The sequence below is a fragment of the Myxine glutinosa genome, chromosome 13, assembly GCF_964187855.1.
Source record: "Myxine glutinosa chromosome 13, kmMyxGlut1.1, whole genome shotgun sequence".
Taxonomy (NCBI): Eukaryota; Metazoa; Chordata; class Myxini; order Myxiniformes; family Myxinidae; genus Myxine; species Myxine glutinosa.
In genome coordinates, this window is record NC_136273.1 from 9,536,138 (window position 1) to 9,557,838 (window position 21,701).

Below are 21,701 nucleotides of genomic sequence, written 5' to 3' on the forward strand. Positions count from 1 at the left end.
TCAACAGCTCTCCCTACCTCTTCCACCTCTTCCACATCTTACCCTACCCCTCCTCCCCCCTGTTCTGTATCTGATGCTCCCCCTTCCTCTTCATTAACGGTATGGACCTCAAACATCCAGGGCCTTCGTTCAAACTTAACTGATCTCTCCATACAGGTTGCTTCTGTCAAACCAGACGTGATCTGCTCAACAGAAACTTTCCTCCTTTATGATGTCTCTGATTCCATAGTATCTCTCCCGGGCTACTCCCTCCTCCGGTATGATAGACCTGAGCCTCGTCCTGGAGGCGGGGTTGCTATCTTTATCAAAAACTCTCTTCCTCACTCGCCCTGCACTGCACTCTCTCCACCTCACCCCCAGGAATACCTCTGGCTACGGCTTCCCCTTCGCTCCCACCTCTTGTTCATATGTGTGTTGTACCGTCCACCAAACAGTGATGACTCCATCTACATCTCGCTGTCTGATGATATGGACCAACTTCTATCTACTCATCCCAACTCTCTCTTCCTCATATGTGGTGATTTCAACTGTCATCATGCCAGTTGGCTGGGTGTGGGTACCTCTCTCACCAGCCATGGCTCCTCAGCAAAGGACTTCTGCGACTCACTGGGACTGACACAATCTGTCAATTTCCCGACCCGGATCTCAGTCAACGGAACATCTTCTCTTCTGGACTTGGTTATGACTAACTTCCCTGAAAATGTCTGCTGCTCTTCTTCTGCTCCGATCGGATCATCTGATCATGTCCTTGTTAAAGTGGACATCTCTCTGACCATCCTCAGGGAGCCTGCTCAGCGTCGACGAGTCTGGCATTTCACTCAGGCCAACTGGCACGGTCTTCAAGCAGCCATCAATCATCTGGACTGGTCTCCCATCTCTACCACCTCTGACATCAACTCATCCTGGGAATTCTTCCAAAGTAAATTGCTCTCTCTCATGCACAGATTTATCCCATCTCGTCTTCAGTTGTCATACCCTTCCTCCCGTCCATGGTACACGGAATCTTGTGGTGAGGCTGTTGCCCAGAAACAACTTGCCTTCGTCTCCTGGAAAGCAAATCCAACGGAAGGAAATCTCATTTCCTTTCACAAAGCCCGAAACAAGTGTGTGTCCACCCTCAGGAGAGCCAGGAAACAATATCTCTCCGTTCTCAAGACCGAACTCTCTCATCTGTCTCCCTCTTCCAAATCCTGGTGGCGTCTGGTCAAATCCGTTTCTGGTGTTTGTTCCCCCTCCATCCCCTCCCTTACCTCAAACGGCTACACAGCTGACTCCGCACGTGAAAAAGCTGAATGCCTCAACTCTGTGTTTGCCTCTAAATCTTGTGTCCCAAACCCATCCCTCTCTGTACCCACCATACCCAGTCGTATCCTGCTGCTCCTGGACTCCGTGTCCTTTCCTCCTGACAAGGTGGAAAAGTTTCTGTCAACCCTCGACTCTGATTCTGCAACTGGACCCGACGGCATCAGCCCACGGGTCCTAAAATCCTGCTCTGCTGCTCCATCTCACCCTCTCTCTGTTCTCTTCACCCTCTCTTTTGCTCAAGGTCAACTGCCATCTGCTTGGAAATCAGCCAACATCACCGCTTTGCACAAAAAAGGTGCAAAAACAGATCCTAGCAACTACAGACCAATCAGCCTTCTCCCAATTATCAGCAAAGTCATGGAATCCATCATTGCTTCGGATATGAAATCTTTCCTCTTCTCCAATGGCTTGATCTCTGATCATCAATTTGGTTTCAGACCAGGTCACTCTACTCTGGACATGCTGCTTCTGCTGTCTCAGCAATGGATGGAGGTCCTCAATGCCAAACAGGAAATTAGAGCCGTCTCCCTCGACATATCACGTGCCTTCGACACGGTCTGGCACCCCGCTCTGCTCACCAAACTCTCCTCCTTTGGTATCCATGGAAATCTCCACGCATGGCTGGCGGACTTCCTCTCTAGTCGTCGTCAACGTGTGGCCCTGAATGGGTTTCTCTCATCTCCTCTTCCTGTTCAGGCTGGAGTTCCCCAAGGCAGTGTTCTGGGCCCCGTGCTTTTTCTGGTCTTCATCAATGATCTCTCTGACTCTCTCGAAAATCCTCTCTATCTCTTTGCTGATGACTCCACTCTCTGCCGCTCCATTCCTCTTCCCTCAGATCGGCAGTCTGCTGCCTCCTCACTCTCTGAAGACCAGGACAAAATCACAGACTGGTCAAACAAGTGGAACATGTCTTTCAATCCTGACAAATCTCACACTCTTACTATGTCTCTCCGAAAAGATCGACTGGACAACCCTCCCATCTACTTTCTCAACAATCCTCTCCAAGAAGTTCTGTCGCTCAAGATTTTGGGTCTCACTATCTGCCATGATCTTTCTTGGGAAAACCACATTTCCAAGCTGGCCTCCAAAGCCAGTCGCCGACTGGGCATCCTCCGTCGTGCGATGTCCTTCCTCGGCACACCTGAGCTCCTCACCACATACAAGGCTTTCATCCGCAGCTCAATGGAATACTGTTCTCCCCTATGGGCCGGTGCTCCTGCCTCACACCTAGCTCGGCTTCACGCTGTTGAAACCAAAGCTTTCAGAATTATTGGAATCTCCCGCGATGAAGCCATCTCTGAGGGCCTTTCACTCACTCACCGCAGGCAGGTAGGTGGTCTTTCTGTCTTCTACCGACTCCTCTCCGGCCTTGCACCCCCAGCTCTCTCTGTGCTCTGTCCCCCAAATATTCCTACAGGTCGCACAAGATCTGCCAGCAACCCTCTGATGGTTAAACTGCCGAAATCTCGGCTCTCTGCTCACCTTCACTCTTTCGTTCATCTTTTCTCCCGCCTCTGGAACAAACTCCCTCACTCCCTTCAATCCCACTCCTCCCTCCAGGTCTTTAAAACAGCTGTTCACCACCATCTCTTATCTTCCCCCATCCAAAACCTTGATCTTTTCTACCCCCGCTAATTCACCCCAGATCCACCTTGTTTGAAATTCCAACTTCTTTCCTGGAAGTCCTGGCAGTGTCCATATGTTTTATACCTCTCCCACCGCCCCCTTCCCATGCCCCCCCCCCCCCCAAAGCCCTCGCCCTCTCTCAGATCTCTCGATGTCTCCATGTCTCTCGGTCCCTGCTCTCAAATGTTGTGTTTGTGTCCTTCCCCCTCTCTCCCCATCTTGTCTACCGCTCCCGATGTTATATGTTTTATGTGTCGGTTTGTCTTTCTGTGTGATTAATGTTCGCTCTTTCACGAGCCTCGATCTTGTATACAAAAAAAAAAAAAAAAAAAAAAAAAAAAAAGCTCAAGTATTTTTTAGACTGCAGGAATAAAGAGGAGTTGCCACCTTTTAGTGCAAGTCTCTATTCACCTTCACTCTTTCATTCCTCTTTTCTCCTGCCTCTGGAACAAAGTCCCTCACTCCATTCAATCCCACTCCTCCCTCCAGGTCTTTAAAACAGCTGTTCACCACCATCTCTTATCTTCCCCCATCCAAAACCTTGATCTTTTCTACCCCTGCTAATTTCACCCCAAATCCACTTTTTTGAAATTGCGACTTCATTCCTGGAAGTCCTAGCAATGTCCATGTGTTTTATACCCCTCCCACCCCCTTCCTGTGCCTCCTCCCCCCAAGCCACCTCCCTCGCACAGATCTCCCGATGTCCCTGTTCTCTGCTGTTGTACTTGTGTGCTCCCCTTTCTCTCCCCATCTTGTCTCCCGCTCCCTTTATCTTGTTTTATGTTTCCGTTTGTCTTTTTGTGATGAAGGCCGAAAAAAATATATTGCTGGTCTCTGGTCAGACCAAAGTTCCAGAATTGATGCGGCGATGCGTTTTTTTTGTTTTTTTGTGAAAAGCATGGATTGCACATATAAAGGTGTTTTTTGTGTCCTCATGCCTCGTGGTCCTCCTCATCTGCCGTGGCACCATCGAGAGAGGAATTAAGGACAGATTAAAGACAAAGACAAAGACATGAGAAAGACATGAGACAAAGACATGAGACATGAGACAAAGACAAAGACAGATAAGCCTTTTTGTAAATAATGAACACAAGCTCAAGTTATTTAAAAATGTATATATTCTGAAAATCATCAAGTTCTTCAAGCATATTATAGACTGCCATTTCGATCTCGAGATCGCCTCGCCGTACCGTCAAACATTCCAATGCGTTGATCGCATCAACACTGCACATGCGCAAGTGGTCTAACAGGCCGATGGTCTCCCACGATCTCTTCTCCAAGTCCACCAGATTATCAGACACTTACAACTTCATGGCAAACGAGATAGGATCCAGGCCTAACTAACGAGACCACCCGCAGCTCTCTAGGCCTTCTGGTTGCTTCACACGAACCTGACAAAGAACGTCTTCGTTTCAATAAATGACAATATCCAGCTGATTGGATTCATGACGTCACGGCACACAAAACTACTCATATCTTTGGAACGGCTGGTTGGATTTGGAGAAACTAAACGTAGTTTTGTTGTGGAGAGCCGTGCGGCATGCGCGAACGTCGATACCAATGGCGACTCTCACAGACCTGTATTTCCCGAGATAGCGCGCCGGCCCGGCAACAACAGGCGCGCGCTGTTGTATGTACCGTTGGAAATTTGGAAAAAAAAAAATTGTTGACGCGCAGGGTCAAAATCGATGCGCGCGCTGACCAGAGACCGGAAATATATTTTTCTCGGCCTAATGTTAGCTGTTGTACTTGTTCTCTGCTGTTGTACTTGTGTGCTCCCCTTTCTCTCCCCATCTTGTCTCCCGCTCCTTTATCTTGTTTTATGTTTCCGTTTGTCTTTTTGTGATTAATGTTAACTCTTACACGAGCCTCGATCTTGTATACAAAAAAAATAAAATAAAAATCCTGAGAGTAGAAACTTGCGTGCCATTTGCTCCTGTGAAACATTCCAGAATTTGTCTCCATGGTACCTTCTTTTGCCTGAACGCTTGCAGACACAGATGCAAGATTGCACCATCTGTCAATTACGTGTGGCGATATTTTGTGAAATTCCCCAAGGAAATGTCGTCACCCGTGAAACCTGAACCACATCTCCACCATAGTGGCAGCGTTACTAGCCGATACCACAGTCATAGGTGGTTAATCAGAAATTGTGGAGGCCACAGGAAGTCTGATTATCATGTCAAGTGTCTGACGATCAAAGTTTGAAAGTACTAAAACATTGAGACACCGGCAAGGTAACACATGACCCTATAGAGTATGGTAGATATTGTACACCGCTCCTTTCTTACTCCATCCCCAGGCACCGAAGGAGGCCCGGCGATGACGCACGCTGAAAGGGAGTACTCAGTTTTCACTCTGGTTGTTTGTTTGTTTGTTTGTTTTCTTGGTTGTTCGTTTCTTTGTCCGGGCGATATCTCAGCCATCCTTTGAGCTAGGAAGCTGAAATTACGGCACAATAGTGAGCAAGTCCTTTGTCAAAAAAGCTATTTTTTGTTTTTTGATTAATCAATTAATTGAGGAGTTATTTAATTATTAGCGATTAATTAAGGACTTATTTAATTAATTAAATTTACTTTATCTTCTGGCCATTATCTCGGGCACCTTTTGAGTTAGGAAGCTGATATTTGGACATGCCAATGACCAGGTGATTTGGCTGCAAAGGCTATTTTTGATTTATTAATGAATCAATTAATCGATTAATTATTTAATTATTCGATTAATGACAAAAAAATTTTTTTTTTAAAGTTACAGATTCTGATGAAATGGTGTTGGCTTATGTGTTCAATGACTGAATTGATTAATAATTTAATTTTTTAATGATTATTATTTATTTATTTTCATTATTAATCATATATTTATTTTCTTTCTCATTTGGAGAAAGCATTCGATAGGGTTCCATGCAAAGTATTGACATGGGCATTGAGGAAGTTAGGAGTGGAGGAATGGTTGATCAGAGTAGTGATGGCAATGTACAAAAGAGCGTGCACAGCTGTAAGGACGAAGGTCGGGAACAGTGGTGAGTTTGAGGTGAAGGTGGGAGTGCATCAGGGGTCGGTACTAAGTCCACTACTATTTGTAGCTGTGATGGAGGTGCTGGCTCAGAACGTAAAGGAGGGTTTACCGTGGGAGTTGTTGTATGCAGATGATCTGGTGTTGATTGCGGAAAGTATGGATGGACTGAAGGAAAAGATGAACAAGTGGAAAGAATGTATGGAGACAAAAGGTCTGAAGGTGAATATCGGAAAGACGAAGGTGATGGCAAGTGGTAAAGCATGTGGTGAGGTGGAAAGAACTGGGAAGAGGCCCTGTGCTGTGTGTAGGAAGGGTGTCGGAGTGAACTCAATTAAATGTACAATATGCGCTGAGTGGGTTCATCAAAAATGTAGTGGTCTGAGAGGGTCATTAACCAGTGTGGCAGCTACATTCAAATGTAAGGTGTGCACACAGAGGGAGGAAATGTTGAGTTGGATCTTGGAGACGGCGTGAAGCTGGAAGGTGTGAAAACATTTTGCTACCTCGGAGACATGCTGAATGGAGAAGGTGGATCAGACTCGGCAACGGTTGCTCGAGTGAGATGTGCATGGAAGAAGTTTCGGGAACTGAGTGGCGTGCTGATGATGAGGGGAGTGTCGTTGAAGCTGAAGGGAAAGGTGTATGCTGCATGTGTAAGACATGTTATGATTTATGGGAGCGAGACATGGGTAATGAACGTAGAGCAGCAACGACGGTTGGAAAGGGTGGAAATGCGAATGGTTCGACGGATGTGCGGAGTATCGTTGAGATAGAAGACAAATGATGAATTGTGAAAGATGATGGGAATAGAGCCTGTGATTGATGCTGTGAAGAGGAACAGGTTGAGATGGTTTGGTCATGTGTTGAGGAAGGATGAAAGTGACTGGTTGAGAAGAGTGATGGAAATGAATGTAGAAGGAAGTAGAGGACGGGGAAGACCGAGAAAGACTTGGCTAAAGATGGTAGAAGAAGAAATGCGGGCAAGGGGGTTAACAAGGAGAGATGCAGAAAATAGGGCAAAATGGAGAACATTGTCATGGGGATCGCAAGGCTAACCCCCGCTCTAGTAGGGAAAATGGCCTTTAAAATGCATGTTGTGTTGTTGTTGTTGTTTCTCATTTGGCCAATATCCCAGGCACCTTTTGAGCTAGGAAGCTAATATTTGTACATGGCAGAGACCAAGTGATGTGGCTATCAAGGATATTTTTGATTTATTGATTTATCATTTAATCGATTAATAATTATTTATTGATTAATCAATTCATTATTAATTTTTTTATTAATGACTTATTTAATTAACATTTTAAAAGATACATCTTCGGGTGAAGCACTAGTGGTTTAGTTATGCTATTAGCCAATTGATTAAGAAAATATTTTGTGATAATCTTTTATTGATTTTAATTATACAATTAATCAAAGGTGGGCGGTCCGCTTCGAAAGTCCGCTTATCCGCTTATCCGCTGCAGCGGACTAACGTTTTCGAAGTGGATAAGCGAATCGGAACAACCCCCGGAAACCGAAGCGGATAAGCGGAAGCGGCCTACCGAAAAATTAAAGCGCATCGCGATTCGCCAAATCAGCTGTTAGCCTGAGCCGTTACTCTAGAATTGTGAATATTTATTTAAGTGAATAATAAGTGAAAACTGAATATTTTATTGGACGCTAGAGCGGCAATAACGTCAAGATGGAGAGATTTCTGACTCTCCAGCCCAGCGGCAGTGCCAGGGACAGGCACACGAGCGACGCAAACCAGCAGTCCCAGCACAGCGACATCCACAACCCGGCGGTCAACATGATGGGGGACGTGGAGGACAGTCAGGAGATCTGCGCCCTGACCCCTCAGCTCACGCGCAGCGAGAGCAGGATGTCGCTGGACTCAATCGAGTCGGCTGAGATCAACGTGACAATGGACACAGACAATTCCAGCCTCAGCCAGAAGTGGAGGCACATCGCCCCCTTCTTCAAGGTTGTGGACAGCAAGGCCACGTGCACCAAGTGCTCAAAGACACAAAGCCCAGCCCGGATCAAGTTCAAACTTGAAGGTGCACTACCAGAGGTACCACGATGCCCAGCACAACGACCTCAAGGCGGCCCTCGACGGCGGCAGCAGACGCGGCCGCCACAAGTCCTTCCAGGAGGAAGACGAGTCCAAGTCCAAATGGACTACAAGTCCAAATCCTCAAGAAGGCCCACGAGGTGGAGGAGGAAGATGAGGACTAGTCAACAGACTGCTAGTCTGTTGACTAGTAGACTCTCTTGTCAAAGAAAGGACGGGCAAATTGATTTTTCTTTAATGTAACTTGCATATATTAAAATTATATTTAAATTAACTGTAGAGTAGAGTAGAGTCGAGTGGAAAACTTTATTTCAATAAATTTTGAATAAATTTTATTTAAATAAAAATGTATATTTTTGATCTTAAAAGCTTTGTTTGTCTTTGTAGTAGTTAGAAATGGCTATTTAGGCTTAAAAGCATTAAATTCCCTTTAGAAACGTCAAAAATCGCTTTAAAAACGTCGAAGCGCTTTTAAAAAATCGAATCGAAGCGGATAAGCGGATAACCGGTAAGCGGACTAAGATTTTCGGCCGCTGAAGCGGATAAGCGAATCGGACTACACGGGCTGGCGGAGCGGATAAGCGGTAAGCGGACTTAAAATTTTCCGAATCGCGCCCACCTTTACAATTAATCAATCAATTATTGTATACCTCTCCCTCCCAATGCAGTCTATGAGCTGCACTGCGGTATTGTCGGGCGACGGAGGCACCCCGGCAATGCCTGCCCTGTAGGATATTTAATAATTTGGCATGGGGGCGGTGTACTTTGAATGTATCTGTACTTGTTTTCTTTCTTGTTTGTTTGTCCGGGTGATATCTCAGCCTTTCTTTGAGCTAGGAAGCTGAAATTTGGGCACAATAGTGAGTACGTGCTTTGGCAAAAACGGTATTTTTTTTGTTTTATGATTAATCAATCAATTGATTACTTAACTATTATCGATTTATTAATCACTTATTTATTTTCTTTCTCATCTGGGCAATATCTCAGGCACCTTTTGAGGTAGGAAGCTGATATTTGGGCATGACAATGCACAAGTTATTTGGCTGTAAGGGGTATTTTTGATTTATTGATTAATCAATTGATCGATTAATTATTTATTTATTAAGCAATTAATCAATTCATTCTTTAATTTTTGATTTTCAGAAAGTTACAGCTTCGGATGAAACACTGGTGGTTTAGATATGCTATCAGCCAATCGATTCAGAAATTAATTATTTTACGATTATTATTTATTAATTATGCAATTAATCAATTATTGTACACCTCTCCCTCCCAATACTGTTTCTGTGCTGCGCGCTGCAGGATATGTAATCGATTTGGCATGGGGCGGTGTACTTTGAATGTATCTGTACTTGTTTTCATTTTATTTGGTGGGATAGAAACTGATCGACAATTTTATCAATTATTGTAATTACAAAATATAGTTTTCTTCCCTCATCAAGCAAGCACTACAAAATTACTATGAATGGGCACTCCAAAATCGTACCATATGTACTGGGACAAAAGACAAACATGAAGATGACGGCACAGCCATTAATGTCTATGATGCAGCACCAGGTGCAGGAAGAGATCGCTGTCATGCTGGTGCAGTAACTCGTAGATGCGGTTCATGTGCAGTCCAATTCCACACTGCGTTCCATCGAGGCTCTTGATGAAGTTGTCTCGGATTTCAGCCATAAGATTCGTGAAGCAGAAGAATGTGTCGGCTTCCGCATGCTCTACGGTACACCAAACCATCACATTTGCTCAGTGTGCTTCACTTGCATCAGACAGCAATGGCTCAATTCACCTCTTCAACAAACTTTCTCCCTCTCCCAATTACCTTGGCACTGTGGTTGTGGGTCGGAGGCAAACGTGTAATATATCGGGCCCACAATCTCATTCATGCCTTGCACATAAGCCAGACCAGGATTCAGCTTGGCATATACAAACAATACTCGTTCTACCACCTCCCAGTGGACCTCCCTGAGTTCCTCTCCTGTGGCACTCTCCTTCCTCGTCTGCTGTCTCACAGGTAGGGGGGCAGAGTAGGCAAGGGGGTTGAAAAAATTAAATAATCACAAATAAAGAAAAAGGGATTGGGACACACATGAGGAGAGACAATGGGCTAACACTACAGGTAAAAGGAGTACGAGGGTAGCCTACAGGTATACCAGGAATGATAATTGTAAGCCGCTCACACAATACAACAATCATCTCTGAAGTTACCTCAGAGTGTTGGATGTTGTTCACTCCTGAGCGCAAGCATTTAACTGGCACAGCATTCAGCGAGCTTCGCTCCACTCGCCTCCGTAAAGTCTCAATCCCTTTAGAAGAGTCGAGCAGCAAATGGCAGGGGAAGGATGTTGGTCGCTGGAAGAAGGCCATGTCAGGGTACAGACGCCTAGGGAAGGAGTGGCCTCTATAAACCATCATTTTACAAACAAAGGTTTAAAATCCCAAATGCTCCATACATTATTTTACCTTTTTATTCTCAATACTCAACCCTCCAGCCACCCCCACCCTCTCTCCCTCCACCCCCGACACTTCCCCGATAAAGAAAACAACATGCTGCCATAGAAATGGCCGCACTGTTAAAAGGGTAAATTTAATACTATACAAATAGTCAGGAGTGGTGGGACAGGTGGCATGGGGGGGTGGGGGGGGGGGGGGGGATGGGGAAGGGGGCTAATACCAAATGCATTGCTACGGGCAATTTAGAAACAAACTGGTGTCTCCCATGATGACGCTGAGTCTCTGGGCTTACCACCTTCCCATCGCAGACAGGCCGGCGGTCTTTCCGTCTTTTACCACCTCCTTGGTGGTATTTTACCTATTGCCCTTTCCATACTCGGACCTTCCCTAGGTTTCAACAGGGTGCACAATGTCTGCTAGTAACCCCGCTCTGGTGAGTCACAAAATCCAGATTCACTGCTCACCTCCACTCATTCATTCCTCTTTTTCCCCACCTGTGGAACCAACACTTCCCCAGTCTCTTCAATCTTTTTTTCCCCCTCCTGGGACAAGATTCTCCACCCACCTTCCCCACTCACTCACTTATGGGATGTAGCTAACAGTACGTAATGAAAGTGATCACAACTTTTATCTGAGGCATCTGTGCTGATCAGGAAGTGGCACAAGTGCAATATGGCTGTTGAATAGGAATTGTTTTTGCACCATTATGGAGGAGCATTATTATTATTGACGTTTGCAAATGGAGAAATATAATTGTACAGAATTTTTGAAGGGTTGAGAAATGTTACCGAAGCCTCGCACTTCCTAGCCTAAATTATGTATCCAAAAAGTCAGGAAGGAGACTTCGGTATACAAATACAAACTGCAGATCAGGTATAAACTACGAACGTGAGACGGTGGTAAGCAGATCAACTGAGAAACTGACTTGATGGAATCAAAACGCTCAAACAAATCGACAGGTATTGTTCCATCACACTTCCGACCTGAGCATTGCAGGTGGCAGAGGTTTCCTGATGAGTCAGGAGGCCCACCATCATTGCAGAATGCCGAGGTTGTTTTGTTTTAATAGACACGGTTTGGACCAGTTTTAATAGACCAGTCGAGTTTCAGGTCAATGTTAGTTGGACTTTGGGGGACGACAACTGACAGTTGTGGGACTGTCAACCGACAGGATATTGACAGTGAAGGATTGGACTTTGGGGGACGATAACTACATACCATTTTGAGCCAGGCGCACGTGGTCGGAGCATCTGTTGCCAAGTAAGCACCTGGTACTTCTGTGTTCTCTTCCTTAAAACTTTCTTGTAGAGCCCCCATCTATAGTGGCCGTTGGCCTTGTGAAGGGCGAGCTCCATTAAAAATAAAACCCCAAATCTGGATGTTGTCATGATATCCCGACAAGCAGGTGCATGGCACATAGTTATCACAGGAGGTAATTTTGCTGAACTCTCCAACTACACACACCTCACCATTTGATGGAACAATTGAAGATGCTTTGGCCAAAGACACTGCCTTGAGAAACATCTCCAGATATATCCTGCGGTTGTGACGATCGTCCCCCCAACAGCATCTATCGTCCCGCGTCAGGTATGATTCCAAGAATTAGACGGTCATTTTGATCTCCGTTAATCTTGGCGTCACGCACGATTCAATGCTGCATTTCCATCAAGCAAATGGTCACTTCTATAGAAATTAGTTCTCATGTCTACATTTCGATCAGGGCTGCATCATCTGGTGCAGAGGGGTTCTGATGTAACAAAAGCTCATCCTTTGCAAACTGATTATTTATTTTCAGATTTTGCCGAGTGGAATATTTGGCCAAACTTCCCGTCACACGATTTGCTGTAAGCAAATTCAATTTGAAAGTGCAAGGCAATTTGAATTCGATCGAAATCAATGGCATGCCATCGCAAATCCCACACTTCCCACCTAAAGCAAAGTTGAAAGATGGCAAAAAGTTCCACCAGGGATGACCCAACATAAAATTCAGTTAAATATATTTTCCGTTTTCACCCCTGTGACCCCAAGTCCCCCCTTGAAGCATGAACTGGAGGTCAAATCCAAAAAATCGTTACATACTTCATCGGTCTCCCAATGTTGATTGGACATACAGTTCAATTTAAAAATGTGTCCATAATTGCATTTTTTGGTACAGGATCTTTTATTCCCACCCCATGGAGCGGGGCCAAAAATGACAGTTCTTGCACCTTTTTTTTCTATGTGGTGATCATAACTACCAAGTTTGGTGAATTCCTGCCCAACCGTGTAGGATAGCGGTTCGCAAACTTTTTGGCATAACGCCCCCTTTTGGTTTTCACAAAGTCCTCACTCATGCCTTCCCCCTATTTTTTATTGAAATTAATTTTACTCTTTGTACTCGTATTTATATTATTGTTCATGATCAACTAAGTCATAATGATTGTATCCATGTATCTGTTGCATATGGGGAAGATCTCGGGGGTATTGCAAGGTGGAGAACGCTGGTGTTCGTAGAAATAGCTAGTTGAATTAATCATTTTTTTAAATATCAAGCCAAATTCGACATTATAAATAAAAAATTTTTTTTTTACATGGCCTCACGCCCACCCTGTACCCACCTCACTCCCCAAAAGGCAGGCGCATGTGGCACGCACCAGTTTAGGAACTACTGATTTAGGAGATAGCACGACTGACGGACAGAACAGCACAGGCCAAACGAAGCAGATTATATCCCTCCATTTTGTATTTTCAAAACGTCAGCTGCGGCCAAAGCAATTAGCATGGGGGCCGAGCACACGACAATATTTATTACATGACATTAAAAGGACAGAGGAAATTGGCAGGGAGAGACACCGATTTAAAGTTTGGCTTTCAGGTCAAAGGGAATCACTCAAACAATTCGTGTCACTTAGACAATTACATCATCCTGGCTAAGAACACATGCATGCAAATAATAAATTAAAAGCTACAGACCTGACATCTTTGTCAATTTGCAGCAACACCTCATTGTCCTTGAAAAAGCTGTTCCACTGGCTCTCAGGATTTGTGTTTAAAGGCTGCAAAAAAATGCAAAAACGCAAAAAATAAAAAAGGCGAAAAAAAAAAGCAGCATTCCAAACAAAAGGGAGAATTGGTTTGCAATACATTCCCCCTACCGGTCCCAATGAAGGTTCTTGTTCCGAGCAAAAAGGGCATAACTCCGTGAAAAATTGGCGAGAGGCTCCCAAACTCAAACTCGTTCTGTAACTTATCATATTAAATCCATGCACCAAGTTTCAGTTGAATACATTAAAGGTCATCGGGAAAAAAGTGCAGAAAACCACAGATGGGCAGACAGACAGAGCAAACATATAGTCCCTTCAGGGTAGGGAACTAATAAAAGCCCCTTTGGTGGTACATACTGTCCTATTCTCCTGAAAGCATTGAACATAGGACCATGGTCCCCAAAATAACAAAATAATGTTTAATGCGTACATCAATCTGTCATCTTTCAGTAGTATATGAGGCGCTCCAATTACTACTGTGCCTAGACTGTCCTTATACTGTGCCTATACCATTGCTAGACCGCATGCCTAGACCGTGGCAATACTGTGGCAATACTGTGGCTAGACTGTGACAAGACTGTGACAATAGTGGCAATACTGTGCCTAGACCGTGGCAATACTGCACCTAGACCGTGGCAATACCGTGCCTAGACTGACTATACTGTGCCTATGTACAATATTGTACAAGAGCTATTAACCAAACCACTCTGCAGAAGATAGAGAAGTAAAAGAGAAATCAGGATAATTAGCATTATACGAATCCATATGATTGTTGATATAAACCCAGGTGGGTCTCAATTAATTCCAGGGATTTTTTTTTTTTTTTTTGTCCTACAGCATTTTAGTTAAGTCACTCAACCAACTCTAGTGTAACAGGCCTCCTTGTATGTCTCTCCATACAAGGAGGCCTGTTACACTAGAGTTGGTTGAGTGACTTGACTAAAATGCTGTAGGACAAAAAAAAAGGACAACGTTGCCTCTATAAAAGCATTCAAAAAAAAAAGTACAATTCGTAAAATTCGCTCATTTCACCAAAACTAAATTGTGGGAAGCACAAGTCTCTGAAGCAGATAAGCTAAAAACAGTGGATTTTATCAGCCAAAAGTTGACAATGGCATGTTTATCAACGTAAAAAAAAAAAAATGTCCCACGACGGTAAACCCAACTCTTCTAATATATAAAACAGAGCGCTGTCTGGATGCATGTCCGGAAACTACTCAGATCTTTGGGCCGATCAACACCAAATTTTCAGGGTATACTCAGGGGTCCCTACTCAGGCTTTCCACGAAATTTATTTATTTATTAATTTTTTTAAAACGTTTTTGAATTTTAGCGGATTTCTCATCTGATGTTATTTCTCCATTGTGGCATAACAGTCCCATTACTTTGTCCGGTAACTACTCCGAGGATGGGAAACTCCTAACCCACATGTATGAGCAAAATTAGAAGTCTCCCCTTCATTTAAGGTCACACCAGCGACCGGATTTCGTGACATTTCATATACAGACGATACACGCAAGCTAATAATTCCCAAAATTGATTTTCATTTGAAACAGCCAATACTACCTGCAATATGTGGCAGTCTTTGATAGACTGAACATTTGCTGTGCATTTCAGCAGAGTGGCCTCAGTGGCCTAATTAAATGGCGTGCGTGGATGGGGTCTTGTGACCATGTGAAACTAACGGCCAATGCTATCTCGCGAATCTTCCCGCCAAGATGGCAGAAACAAAGATGGCAGCCCAGCACTTTCTTTTAACCATTGAATAGTGATGATAAAGGTGACAATAATGGTAAAAATAGGAACCACACACACATTTAATAATTTACTATTTAGAGGACACGAGGCACAAAACCTGATGGAAGCCTCGGAAGGGGATGAACAATGGACACGCTCCAAAGACGCGCTTTCTTCAGATCGAGGCTTACAGAAAAGCAAGGTGCCGGGGGTATGAATTGACAGTGGGGCAACAGTTTGACACAATAAGCAACGGAATGAACAGAAAAGAGACAAAAGAAGGGAACAAACATGACATCCTGCCAAGAAAGTGGGGAAAGAGTTGGGTTAGGAAAGGAAAATTGGAGCACCAAAGATCATGGATGGGGAGGAAGGGGCGGGAGGGTTAATATGAGAGGCCGGTGCACCACCTGCTTGAAGCTCTGGAGGTAAGAGTGGGATAGAATAGCTTCTGGAAGGTAGTACCACAGACAGGAGAAGTGAGGAACAAGAGAGGAGGTGTAACAAGCAGAACCTAAATGCATTTTTTTAAAAACAAAAACAGTACCGCAACATTGCTAGAAACCAAGATCAAGTACAAGGAAAGCAATGACCGAGTGGAATGCACCCACGTGATCCTCAAAGGTCACATCCTCACGGTTGGTTTGATGCGGTCCTTTGGCACTCGCTGGCTGAAAGACCAGCTCCTGCAGAAACTGCGTGTACAGCGCCCTGTTTATGGAGATGCAAAATCAGGTTGGACATATGCTGCACAAAATATTATTCCAATTCAACAACAAAACCAAAAGACGTCATGCAGAGCAGGATACTTGCAAAAATCCACCCACCCCCCCCCCCTCCCTCCCCAAAAAGGTTGCCATGGATACATCAAATTGTCCATTTCATCAAGATTATAATCAAGATTTCATCAAGATTTGATTGATCTCAATCAAAGCTCTGGTAAATCTGAATAAAATTGATTAGAAGCTTGACCTTGAGTTGACCTTTGAACTTTTGACATCTAAAATAGTTGGTTTCCCAATTCAGGGAGGCACTATACGATTGCTGTTTAATCTTCAAGTCAATCGGATGAAAAGTGCCGATTTTTCAGATCAAAATTGATGATTTTAGAAGTTTGACCTTGAGCTGCCATTTGACCTTTTGACCATAATAGTTCGCTTCCCATTTCAGTGAAGCACTATGCAATTGCTGTTCAATTTTCAAGTCAATTGGATGAACCTCAAGATGACCTTTGACCTCAATCAATAGGCTTCTTCCTTATGACCAACTCTACCATCTGGTGACGTTTTGTGAAGATAGGTTTTAAATTGTGACCTGTAGACGATTGACAGACAGGCAGACACAATAACGAACAAGACCAACCAATGTACTTGATGAAAAATCTTCGATTTTGCAAGTAATAAATGAAAACACAGACATGGAAGCAAACAAGGGGATGCTACATCTTGTTCAGAGGTTTGAAAAACTTATCTGCGAATCCATATCAACAAGGACGGAAGATGTTTGCCATGCTCGAAACCAAACTGCTCTAAAGATAAGTAACAAATTCAAAACTACAGTGACCACCTTTGTTGGGGTCCATTTCTCGATACAATCCGAAAGAGGTTATTGAAAGAGCCCTGGACATTATATTCAAGTCAAGGCCAATGAGACAAAACGGTGTTTATCCCATTTTAAGTGTTTTGTCGTCGGCCTGAGATTAACGATATTTTGAAAAGGACATCAATTTGAGGAGCAAAATTTGTTTCTGGTACAGGGCAATATACATTTCCTCGATAGATTAATTTCCCATCAAATGGAAGGAATAGAGAACATTTAATGGAGGGTGGAGGTAATAAGCATCGCAGTTACAAAACTCAATTGAAAATCGTGGGTGAGATTAACCTGCCAATCGTGGGTCTTTTTAAACAAAGCTATTGTAAATATATAATCATTGAATAAAATACAAGGCTGAAAAAAATGAAACAGATGCATATTTGAATTCCGTTGACTCTCTCAGAAGAGGAATCGAATGTGGAAGGAGAGCGCAATGAGGATATTATTGAGAAGCTATAGGAATTTCAAAATATCCAGAGGTCCCGAACACCAACTCGTTTTCTGGAGGTACAACAGACAATGTGAAACGGTTGCTACAAAATAGACAAATTAACGGGCAGTCATGTAGTCAAGCTTGAGCCAAGATCCACCTCAAGAGGACCCCGGTCCCAATCTGATTTGAGGGGTGTGGGTGTCTGCCGTCACATTCACAGTCCGGGCCAAGGAGCGATCGCTGGAGATCTTCAGAAGTTTGCAATGCTCGGTCATCTTATTAGGTCCTGGCGATGGGACTGGTTACATTGCTTTACCAATGTCGTAATGAGGTCGATTTATCAGCGGCAATCACACTGCCAATGATGCTATGAGGTGGAACACGTACATTGTAGAGGTTCCACAAAAATGTGAGAGAAACACAATTGCAAACACTTCGCAGGAAAGGTAAAGGTAAATAAACAAAATTTCCGAACAGGAACCATGGAGGACATGGCCACCCTGCCATAAAGCCCAGATCGGTGGAGTGTTGCAGTGATGGTTGTCCTTATGGAAGTTTCTCTCGTCTCCACACAGGATCTCTGGAGCTCAGCCAGAGTGACCATCGGGTTCTTGGTCATCTCTCTTACCAAGGCCCTTCTCCTCCGATTGCTCAGTTTGGCCAGGCCGCCAGCTCTAGGAAGAGTCCTGGTTGTTCCAAACTTCTTCCATTTAAGAATTATGGAGGCCACTGCGCTCTTGGGAACCTTCAATACAACAGAATTTTTTTTTGTAGGCTTCCCCAGATCTGTGCCTCGACACAATCCTGTCTCTGAGCTCTGCAGGCAGTTCCTTCGACCTCATGGCTTGGTTTTTGCTCTGATATGCATTGTCAGCTGTGAGACCTTATATAGACAGGTGTGTGCCTTTCCAAATCATGTCCAATCAATTGAATTTACCACAGGTGGACTCCAATCGAGGTGTAGAAACATTTCAAAGATGATCAAGAGAAATGGGAGGCACCTGAGCTAAATTTCAAGTGTCATAGCAAGGGGTATGAATACTTATGTCAATGTGACATTTCAGTTTTTTCTTTTTAATAAATTTGCAAAACTTTCTCAAATCCTGTTTTCTCTTTGTCATTTTGGGGTATTGAGTGTAGATTGATGAGGGAAAAAATGAAGTTAAACGATTTCAGCATTAGGCTGCAACATAACAAAATGTGAAAAAAGTGAAGGTCTGAATACTTTCTGAATGCACTCTGTGTGTGTATATATATATATATATGTATATATATATATAAATATATATATATATATATATATATATATATATATATATATATATATATATATATATATATATATATATATATATATATATGTATATATATATATATATATATATATATATGTATATATATATATATATATATATATATATATGTATATATATATATGTGTATATATATACACAAAGAATTAAGTTAAGCACCCCTACACAACGAATTAAGGTAAGCACCCCCTAATATATATTCTTTGTGTATATGTATACATTGGCATATATTCTAAGGTATGTGAGATCAAATAATGATTGGTATGACATTAGCAATTATCCATTGATGAAATGCAGATGAGTGCACTCATCTGTGACGCCCATCGCTCGTGCAGCACGATCACGTGGGTCCTACACACGTTATTGACGCAAAGATCGCTAGAGGTCTTCTCAGAACAATGACTGTACGTTAGAAAACATAAACGTCATCCACACTGTCCGTGATGGACCTATAGCTCCATACTTAAATTGAGGTGAAAATATGCCTAAAATTCCCAAAAAATTTCACCTTAAATTATTCAGAATAAAATATTGAAAACGGCATGATTGTTATGTTTTTATGTGACCATAATATCACTTCTCCAGAAAATATAGCAATATCATGGGTATATTACACTGTTTTGACGACAACAAACTTGTAATGTGCGAGGTTGTAAAAAAACGGGGGGGGTGCTTAACTTAACTCTTTGTGTATATATATATATATATATATATATATATATATATATATATATATATATATATTCCACTTTCACATTATGGGGTATTGTGTGTCAGTCAGTGACAAAAAAAAAAATCTCAATTGAATCCATTTTTAAATCAGGCTGAAACAACAAAATGTAAAAAAGTGAAGTGGTGTGAATACTTTCTTAGGCACTGTGCCTCTGTCTTGGCCTTCGGCTCTGTTGTTGGTGTTTCCCAATCTCGCTGCTATTCCTTTTGTCCTGTTGCATCCTCATCCGTTCAGTATACTGGTACTAGCTCTTTCATGAGCCTCAACTATGTATACAAAAAAAATAAAAAAAGGAAAAATAAATAAATAAATAACTTTCAAGATTGAGTTTCTGTCCTTAATTTTTAGAGTAGTTTCAAATATTTCTCTGTATTTTAATGCAATAATAATAATAATAATATTGCAGATCAGATGCAATATTATCATTATAGACCTTACAATACTGATCAAGTCAAATCCACATTGTGAAAAGGCTGTGATCAAGGCAAATGATTGTAAATCCAGATCAAACAACCGATATGCATTGAACTGCGTCAGGCAAAGTACGACAAGCACTTTTCCCTCAAATTTCAGATATGGCACCATCGTAAAAAATATTCTGTGATGTGGGCGGTTTCTCATAATACCGATGTCTAAATTCCTGCTGGACACGCATCGGAATACCCAACTTGCATTCAAGAGTGTGTATTGTACCGACAGCAATTGTGGTTGACAAAGCTTTGCTGCTAACGTGTGTTTGTAGCAAACTACTGCAGCAAACACACGGAATAAACATCATTTCAGGTCAACAAATTGAAATCGGATATTTGCATTATATATATATATATATTTTTTTAAAAAGTAAGAGTACAAATCTCACCTCTGTCTTTGCAGAAAAATAGGCCATTCCTTCCTATTCACAGGTAGGTAGTTAAGAATAATCTGAAAACAGAAACTTTATCAAGTAATGGTAAAAGTACCCGTGCAAAGCCATTGTGAAGTTGGAATAGAAACATCTGACTTTTGAAAGTCAAAATTGAAAATTACAATATTTCTGATGTATAACTTTTCACATAAAAGCATTTTTTCTAAGTAATGCTCAGAATAGGATGCTAAAGTCCAGATGTACAAAATTTGCATAAATAAAGGAGATTTGCATCAATAAAGACATCAAGAATGTTAAGGAAATGGAACAACAGAAGATTATATCACGGTGGAAGAGGGCAGCTTTAAAATATATAGATTTGATCAAGATCCATGGATATCAAAAAATATATACACATTGGATGTTCTCCTTCGTCTGCTCTTTACAGCCTGCCCTCCAGTCTGCCAACAGCACTTCCATTCACAAGAATAGTGCCAAAAACTTTGACCAACATATCAGAAAGCTTACGGTACTTCCTATTTATAAACAAAGTCATGGGATCCAGAATTGCTGCTGACACTAAGTCTTTCCAAATATCAAACAGACTGATCTCTCACCACCAATTTCGATTCCACCCAGCCACTCAACTATCGGCATGCTACTTCCTGCCCCCCCACCCCCCATCAATGGTCGGTGGTCCCAAATCTCAAACAACAGGACGACCTTCCCTCAGAACACATCTGGCATTTGACATCGTCTGGCATCCTATTCTGCTTGCCAAACTGATGGTCTGTGCCATACAAGGTTTCTTTCATACCTGGCTTAATGACTTCAACTCAGGCAAATGAAACCATTGCAATCAATTGAACACCTCCTCCCCTAGTGGATGCCGGAGTGGCCCAAGGAAAAAATCTCGTTCCCAATCTACAACTTCTGATGCTCCAGAAAACCTTTGCTGCCCTATTGCAGGTAAGTTCACATTGTGTTGTTATAGTTAACCCCCCCTCCCCTCCCCCAACCCTCTCCATCTCACTGATAGGTAGACAGCAGCGACACCACCCTCTGCTGATCTGGAATATATTAGATGCTAGTCTGATAAATGGGGCACATCTTTCAATCCTCACAAATTTCAGCATCATCCTGAGACTCCAGAAGAGGTTCAGTTTCTTGAATTTCTAAGACTCACCACAAGCCATGACCTTCGTTGGGCTGAACCTAGAGTAAAAGCTCGTCTCCAAAGCAAGCCGCAGACTCACCCCATCGCAGGTCGTTCCAAGTCATTCGTAGAAAAATCAGAACTGCTCACAGCCATCAAAGGCCTTTGTCCATAACTCAAAAGAGTACTGCTCTCCACTATGGGCTGATGCCCAGAATCCCATTTGGCTCCACTGGATTCCATGGAATCTAAAGCTCTCAACATTAATGGTCTCTCCCACAATGAGGCCAAAGTACGAGGTCTGTCACTCTCATTGCAAACAGGTAAATGACCTCTCCATTTATTTTATTTTTTCTGAATTGCTTCTCCTATGGTCCGCTCCTGTTCTCTCAGCCCTGCTACAACCTCCA

The 21,701-nt window shown here is 42.8% G+C and overlaps 1 protein-coding gene across 2 annotated transcripts in view; it reads right to left on the reverse strand.

Moving 5' to 3' along the window:
• TBC1D13 (TBC1 domain family member 13) overlaps positions 1 to 21,701 on the reverse strand; it is a 41,596-nt gene that overhangs the window by 6,302 nt on the left and 13,593 nt on the right. The window contains exons 4-9 of one of the 2 annotated variants that reach the window (XM_068133720.2): positions 20,151 to 20,212; positions 15,828 to 15,927; positions 13,409 to 13,491; positions 10,211 to 10,385; positions 9,825 to 10,002; positions 9,557 to 9,720 (exon numbers count right to left, since the gene is read on the reverse strand). In XM_068133720.2, the coding sequence (XP_067989821.1) occupies positions 9,557 to 9,720; positions 9,825 to 10,002; positions 10,211 to 10,385; positions 13,409 to 13,491; positions 15,828 to 15,927; positions 20,151 to 20,212 (762 nt within the window). Of the gene's footprint in view, positions 1 to 9,556; positions 9,721 to 9,824; positions 10,006 to 10,210; positions 10,386 to 13,408; positions 13,492 to 15,827; positions 15,928 to 20,150; positions 20,213 to 21,701 lie in introns of both variants that reach the window. The other variant, XM_068133719.2, reaches the window with a different exon arrangement.